Genomic DNA, 7,892 nt, shown 5'->3' on the forward strand with positions numbered 1-7,892 from the left:
GTAAAACAAAAAAATAATAAATAAAAAAAAAAAAATTTTTTTTTTGGGTTTTAAAACCCCAAAATACCCTTTCCCGTTTACCAAGAGTGCCCAAAAAAATGTATTTCACAAAGGGACTTGAAGCCACAAACTGACAAACATAGAGATTCCTAGTGCTTTAGCATTGATAAGAATGGGAAGGACCTCGTAAAGTTCATATAAGTTTGAAATTCTCTTTCAAGTAAAAAGAAGATTATAGATTTTACTAACGAAGTAATAAAAGCAAACGAAGGACAGTTTTAACAGTAGTGCGAAAATTGTCAGCTAAAATTGGAGACCGTAACCAAGCTTATTAATTTGTGCAAGCCAATTGCAGTGACCACATGTACTGCACCACACAACATTGGTGCACCACACAACATTGGTCCACATATGGTAATCATGACATTGCACACTACTTATTCCAAATACCTTAATTCTTTAATGAGAAAGTTGTATTGCAGCCTGCTCCTGCTGTCCAGATGTTTCACAAGGCGACACCTTAACACTGTTGTTTATTATACAAAAATTACTAATAACCAAATCATTCCAAAACTGAAATTTTATATTAGGACTCGGATTCATTCGACTGATTGTTTAGTGTTTAGATTATAAGCTGTAACATGGAGTGCTACATCAGTTTGTTTCGATTCATCACATGTTTCTTTTTATTTTTTGCACCCAGGTGTCATAATTATGCTTTATCATTGACCTTATTACATCTGCTTTTTTTTTTTTTTTTTTTTTTTGGCATAACCCCATTCTTTCATTCCATCAAACGCAGGTACAGAGAGGTGGTGTAGTGACCAAGCCTCTTTTGTGTTACAAGTAGGATGAAAATTTCATCCCTGTACAAAAATTTGCCAGCTAAGTTAAGGTTAAGGGGGGTTTCTTTACAGTTATAGTGTAAAGAAGGTTTATCCTTACAATCTTGGGGAGGAAATATAGCTATATAAGCTATACAGAAAATAAGCTCCATACTAATCATGGGGGATTTCATATTGATCAGTCCTAGCTTTGATCCGGAAAGAAGGTCTTCCTTCAAAATCATTCTTCAATAGTGATTTAGCTCTTGTGGGGAGGGTTAACTCATCTAAGAAGAATTGTTCTTGTTTGGTCTCTTCTCCGTGGTTAGCAAAGTAGTCTGCAACTGTATTAGCTTCGCGAAAGCAGTGTTTGAAATTAATATTGCCTTGATTTTTGATCATGTCGATCTGTTGAATGAGATCTTTTGACTTGCTACAATGCCTAATGTCACCATTGATCATGCCAATAATCAGTTTAGAGTCTGATTCGATGTTGATGTTTTGGTAACCCCTGTCGATGCACCACCTCAGCCCCATCAAGATAGCTTTTGTCTCTGCAATATTGTTGCTGCACTGTCCATAGTAGGCAGAGAAAGCCATCAAGAAATGTCCATTCTCATCTCTAAGTATTCCTCCTCCTCCTGAGCTGCCTGGGTTGCCTTTGCTGCATCCATCTGTATTTAATTTAAGAAAAGGTGAGTCAGGTTTGATCCATTTTATACATTTAATATTGATTTTAGGCTTAAGATTTTCGATCATATGGCAGTAGTTATGCCAGGGGCTCTCAAGTTTCAGAGAAGTAAATTGAAGATTAATTATCCCTTTGGCAAGGTAAGTAATTTGATCAATGATCCTTCTCTGAGAGTATTTGATGCCTTCATATCTGTAAGTACACCTTGCTTTCCATATTTCCCAACAAATAATAGTTGGTAGGCATTTGAGGAGCATATCATGGACTTTGTTTTTAGACTTCAGGAGCCACCAGTTCATAACAGTCACCCTAATATCTCTGGTAGTTGAGATGATACCACAGCTAGCGCCAAAAAAATTCCATATATCATTGGCTAGCTCACTATCTCTGAAAAGATGATTAGTGTTCTCAATCTTGTGAGTGTTGCAACAGTAGCATCGGGAAGGACCACAAATATTGAATCTGTGGAGAGCAGTATCGGTTGGAATTTTATTTGCTAACATCCTAGACATAAAAAATGAAACCTTGAAGGGTAGCTTAGGATGCCAACAGTTAGCAGCAGTCATAGTATTAGCCTTGGTCAGTCTCAGTGATTTCCAAGCAGATTTACAAGTGAAGATCCCGTTATGATCAGGAGTCCAAGTAGGAAAGTCAATGCCATCATTGTAAATCTTAATATTCTTGATGTCCATGATCATAGAGTTAGGAACTAAATTGAGGAGCTTGTCAGTGTTCCATTTTCCATCCATGATGTAGTCTGAAACTTTGATCTTTTTGGACTTGTAACCTTGATGGATGAGTTGGGCTAAAGGGCCCTTTCCAGTCCAGTTGTCCCACCAAAAGGAAAGATTTCCTTTACCCACTTTCCAGTTGATGTTGTGCTCACAATATCTTCTAATTTCGACCATTCTTTTCCATTTATGGGACTGTCCAGGGGCCCATTTCTTAGAGACGGGATGTGCCCTTGGACAATACTTAGCTTCCATGAAATCCCTGAGAAGAGAAGGTCTAGTTCTGAAGTTCCACCAAACCTTAGCACTAGCAGTCAAGCACATATCTTGAATGGATCTGAAACCAACCCCACCTTCTTCTTTAGGAAAGCAAAGATCCTTCCAAGCTTTCCAGTGATATTTATTCTTACCAGCATTGTCACCCCAGAAAAAATTAGCAATGTATTTCTCAATAAGAGAAATGGTGGTTTTGGGAGGTTCCACTACAGAGAGCAGGTGTAATGGGAGAGAGTGCAGCACTGATTTGATCAATACGGCTCTACCACCAAAAGAAAGAAGCTTACCATGCCAGGATTGAATTCTAGCAGCAACTTTGGAGATAAGACCTCCAAAATAAACAACTATTTTCCTGCATGTATAAATAGGACTACCAAGATAATTAAAAGGAAAGTTAGAGTGAGAGAAGCCAGTAATACCTTTGATGTCTTGAATGGTGGAGTAGTTGGTTTTTGGAGTTACTAGAAAACAAGATTTACTCTTGTTTACTAGTTGTCCAGAACATTTTTCATAAATTTGGAGCTTGTTCATCATGGCCATCAGAGAAAGATAGTCACCAAGAAAACAAAATAGTATCATCTCAGATAATCGAGGTGCGTAATGACAGTAGCATTTCTATCAACTGAGTAGTGAATAAAGCTTTCATTTTTTAATTGATCCATTAATGAGTAAGAAGTTCAAAGACCTATAATAAAAAGGGATGGGAAAGGGGATCACCTTGTTTTATGCCTCTACCTCGAATGCAGTTAAGCCATGTCTATTTCCATTAATATTGATAGAGTACCAATTATTTGAAAGCAGTTTCCAAATCATGCCAATCCACTCTTCAGAAAAACCAAATTTTCTCATGACATTACCAAGAAATTTCCAAGACATTCTATCAAAAGCTTTGGTCATATCTAATTTCATGATAACATTGCAATTTACATTAGGCTTTTTGATGTTATGAACAAGCTCCTGAGTGAGCATTATGTTATCAGTGATAGATCTATTTTTCAGGAAGCCTGCTTGGTTTTGAGAGATTACCTTATGCATTACCTTAGAGAGCCTGGTGTTGAGAAGTTTGGAGATTATTTTGCAGCTGAAGTTGCTCAGGCTGATTGGTCTGTATTCAGTGAACTTTTGTGGATTGTTGGTTTTGGGAATCAAAATCAGACAACTATGTGTGAATGATCTGGGGAGTTGCTTACCTGCAAAAAAACTAGTAACCATGTTAAATAAATCAGGAGCTATGATATCCCAACAGTGTTGGTAAAACTTTCCCGAGATACCATCCGGTCCAGGGGCAGTGTCTGTGCTAAGAGAGAACACAACGTTCTTCAGCTCTTCAAGAGTAGGTCTATCTTTCAGCATATTGTTATCCTCATCATTAATAACTCGTGGAAGACACCAGAAACAAAGGTCATCATCCACATCTTGAAAGGTAAATTGATCTTCAAAGAATTTGACAGCTTCTGAGGCAATATTATCCTCCCCTTCTATCCAAGTATCATTTTCTTTCTTGATCTTGTTCATGTGCATTTTTCTTCTCTTAGTATTGATGACAGAGTGAAAGAACTTGGTATTAGCATCTCCATCAGTAATCCATTTAAGACCAGCTTTTTGCCTCCAAAAGGCTTCTTCCTTCTTCACATGTTGGATCAGTAATGCATTAGCATTATTATAAGCCATCCTATTTTCCTCAGAATTATCTCTTAAGCAGACTTCTTCCAGTTGAGCAATCCTAGCTTCCATCTTTTTAGTGGTTTCAAAGATATTACCCAGAGTATTTCTGGACCATTCAGAGAGCTTTTTGCAAGTATTCTTAAGTTTCAAGTGAAACTTCCACATAGGAGTTCCAACAGTTTCAATAGCCCATGCATCCTTTACAATATCCAGAAAATCAGGCTCTTCTGTCCATAAGTTTAAAAACTTGAAGTATTTCTTGTATTTTGCCCAAGAGTGTGAGATTTCCAACATAAGGGGGGCATGGTCAGAGCCAGTTCTGACTAGATGAGTGACGGTGGTGTAGGGGAATTTGTGGTTCCATAATTGGTTGGTTAAGGCTCTATCAAGTCTTTCCCAGACCCTATGCCTTGGTCCTCTTCCGTTACACCAAGTATAAGTAGATCCAATATATCCAGCATCTTCGAGTGAACAGTCCATCATACAATTAAGCAAAGGCATACTTTTGCTCATTCTATGAATTGTACCTCCTTTTTTTTCTTCTGGGGCAAGAATACAATTGAAATCACCTACCACCATCCAAGGAGAGTTTGAATTGCTAGCAATTAGTCTAAGTTCATCCCACAAAGTTTCTCTGAGTTGCTCATCACACTTAGCATATACCACAGTTAAAAGAATAGTATCTTCTTGATATTTGATGCTACAAGTAATATGTTGTTCCTTGTCTTCCAAAATGCTACATTCATAGTTGTGATCACAGAAAATCCAAATTTGGTTGTTGCAGTTAGAGTAACAGAATTGATACCCCAATCTTCTTTTAAACTTATTAATCATGGAATTTCTACAAAAGGGTTCAAACACAGCAACAAAATCGAGTTTGTAAGCCATCTTGATTTGTTTGAGTCTGTCAAAAGCACCCATAGTCCGGATGCCTCTAATATTCCAAATGATAGACTTAATCATTGAGAATGTTTGGGTTTTGGATCTTTGCTTTGAGTTCTGGCAGTTTGAGGTTGTTTTTTCCTGCTTCCACCTCTACCGCCTCTTGAGTAAATGGCACCTCTGTTGGATTGGGGACCTCTTGGAGAAAGATTCATGTGTTCTGTTATTTCTCCAAAAGCTTGATCCACTTCTATGTTTGATACGGGGTTGAAGTTAACTGTTGGTTTATCATATGTTTCCTCCTCAGAATCTGAACTTTGGACACTTTCGTAATCATCTTCTTCACTACTCTCTTCTTCCTCAGTGTCCTGCTCTTCTTCGGTGGAGGCATCAGGGTCAGAATCATCAGACTGATACTTCTCTGTTCTGTGTTGTTGGGTTTGCTTAGAACTGCTTGGGTTAGGATGGGAGATAGTTTGTTTGGTGTAAGTATTTTTTATTTGTGGAGGCTGGTTTTTGTTGTTGGTTGTTTTTGTATTGGTTGAGGTTTGGTTTTGGAAATTATGTTCTTTTGGTTGGTGTGGTTCTGTTGGTTTTTCTGGGGCTGGGCATCTATATCTGGTGAATTTGTAAGGATTTCATCATGTTTTGAGGTTTGTACTACCTTCTGATCATATTCAATCTTTTCTTTGGCCTTCTTCTTCTTGTTTTTCTGAGCTTGTCGTTTTTTCTGCTCCTTCAAATGTTGCTCCTCTTTTCTTTGTTTATTCTGTTGAGTTGCTTCCTTTTCCATTTTGTCTTTTTCATGTTGATCTTCCATGTTATTATTTGTTTCTAGTTGTTGGCTGAGTTGCGATATGTCCTCTTTGTTTTTAGTTTCCTGTTGTTTGCTGCTACTGGTTTCCATATTGTATTTATTTTTGGATTGCTTCTTGTTTTTCCTCTTAACTTCAGTGAAAACATCTTGGTCTTGTGTGTTGTTGTCTTGAGCAGTTTTTTTTTCTTTCTCCTCAGCTTCTTTCTTTTGAGCCTTGATTCTGTCATCTCTGGCCTTATTTCTACATTGAGATTCCAGGTGTCGTTGTTATACAACAGTAGTTGCAATAAAATGGTACTCCCTCATATTCAATATCAAGCCACATTCCATCTTCACCGCCTTCCAACCTATTGAAGCCTAACCAAATTTGTTCCAATCTTGGTTTAAGCAAATCAATTTCAACCTTGATTTTGGCAACATTTCCTCTGGATTTAGAATAAGTGGCCTGGTCAGGAGCAACCGCCGTCCCGGCAGACTTAATAATCCTAGCAAGAATGTCCCATTTGAACAAATGCCATGGGAGCTTATGAATGAGCACCCATACCCGAACAATAGAGGTTTCCTTCTTAGGGGTAAAATCTGGGGACCATTTGAGAACTTTCATGGGGCATTCATCAATATAAACATATGTTTTGGATTGAATGTGAGTGTAATCTACTTCATTGTAGAAGTCTATATACACATGCTCCGGGTCAAAGTAAGCTATTTTCGGAGTGCGTCGCAGTTGAAATTGACTAACAAAACTTTTCCTAATATTCTCCATAGGCGGCTTTCCTCTAATGAATTTACCCACTAGAGTTAGTTTGCACTCTTTGGCAAGATTAATAAAATAATCTTCGGCATTGAAATACACAGCAGGTTTACCCAGATGAGTACCTTGTTTGATTTCAACCGGCTGATGTTCTGCTTGATTGTTATGCAGGCTTTCTTGAACTGTAGCAGAAAAGGTTGGTTTGGAGTAATTAGATTTGCTGCCTGAGATCATTTTTTCATTTTGTTGTTTGATGGGATTCTGATTTTGTGTGTTAGCTTTGGGGATTTCTTTGTGAGCAGAGGTCGGAAATGGGGGTTTTGCATTCGAGAGCTTATCGAAGTTGGAGGATATTTTGATAGGAGGGGGAACTAATGAGGAGGTGCACGGTTTGATCTGGGTATTTTCATCTAATTTCTCCTCTATGTTTTCCTTCTCAATCTGATCCGGATTCCCATTAGAATCGGAGTTGGGTTTAGGAGTTGGGGAAAGTGAATCAACTGGTTTTGGGAGGGCACTGGTGTTCGAAATGGGGGTGATAAAATGAGATTGATCTTTGGATTGCAAGGGAGGTGGATCTGGAGGATCCATGTCTGAGATAGTGCTCTGAGAAATTTAGTGATTGGAAGATAGTGTTAGGTAATAGTCTATTCTAGTTACTCCCGATAATTACTAGTAGTTATTACATCTGCTTTAATATGCAGATCATGGCTTACATCCATTGAACTACTTTTCATTCACGAGTTGGTGGCAGCTTTAAAACAGCTTTCCCTTTTAAATTTAGAACTTGCAAATCAATTTTAAACTTGCGAAATCTAACATTTATTTGATTGAAATTTAAATCTAACATTTATTTGATTGAAATTTTGTTGAATGGATCAGACAACGGTGGTTTTCTCTACCTGTCAATCAACATGTTTTATGAAATGTCAAGGTAACCTGAGGCCCCAAGACAAATAGACACCGCTTGATTGAAACATTATAATAGTAATGCAAAAACAAGAAAAAACTTATAGCTAGATATAAATTGACGCTAGCGTACACTATGCAATTATTAATTTAACTGATCAAAAGTATTACTCTCTCCGTCTCAATTTACGTATCATCTTTTTATTAGCACCTTAATTTTACAAAGAAAAGCATTTTAAAATGCTATCCAAAACAAATTTTAAATATTTATTCTACCGTAAATCATATTATAAAAATTTTAAAATTTTTTTTTAAATATAAAAAGGGAAATTTTTTTTAATTTTCA

General features: G+C 37.3%; 1 protein-coding gene across 1 annotated transcript; it reads right to left on the reverse strand.

The window, feature by feature from the left end:
• Positions 1–998: 998 nt before the first annotated feature.
• Positions 999–5,108, reverse strand: LOC132043485 (uncharacterized). Its single transcript, XM_059433953.1, has 4 exons — positions 3,794–5,108; positions 3,561–3,712; positions 3,307–3,479; positions 999–2,874 (listed from the first exon to the last, which is right to left on the reverse strand). The coding sequence occupies exons 1-4, from the start codon at positions 5,106–5,108 to the stop codon at positions 999–1,001; spliced, it is 3,516 nt and encodes a 1,171-aa protein (XP_059289936.1).
• Positions 5,109–7,892: the final 2,784 nt, after the last annotated feature.

The sequence above is a fragment of the Lycium ferocissimum genome, unplaced genomic scaffold (genome assembly GCF_029784015.1).
Source record: "Lycium ferocissimum isolate CSIRO_LF1 unplaced genomic scaffold, AGI_CSIRO_Lferr_CH_V1 ctg25407, whole genome shotgun sequence".
Lineage (NCBI taxonomy): Eukaryota > Viridiplantae > Streptophyta > Magnoliopsida > Solanales > Solanaceae > Lycium > Lycium ferocissimum.

Excerpts from the sequence above, each read along its gene's own strand:
- LOC132043485 (XM_059433953.1), bottom strand. The coding sequence starts at position 5,108 with ATGGGTGCTTTTGACAGACTCAAACAAATCAAGATGGCTTACAAACTC. Across the intron at positions 3,480-3,560 it reads TCAACACCAGGCTCTCTAAG|GAGCTTGTTCATAACATCAA; the intron begins GTAATGCATAAG and ends ATGCTCACTCAG. Across the intron at positions 2,875-3,306 it reads AAACTGCTTTCAAATAATTG|GAAAATAGTTGTTTATTTTG; the intron begins GTACTCTATCAA and ends TTATACATGCAG.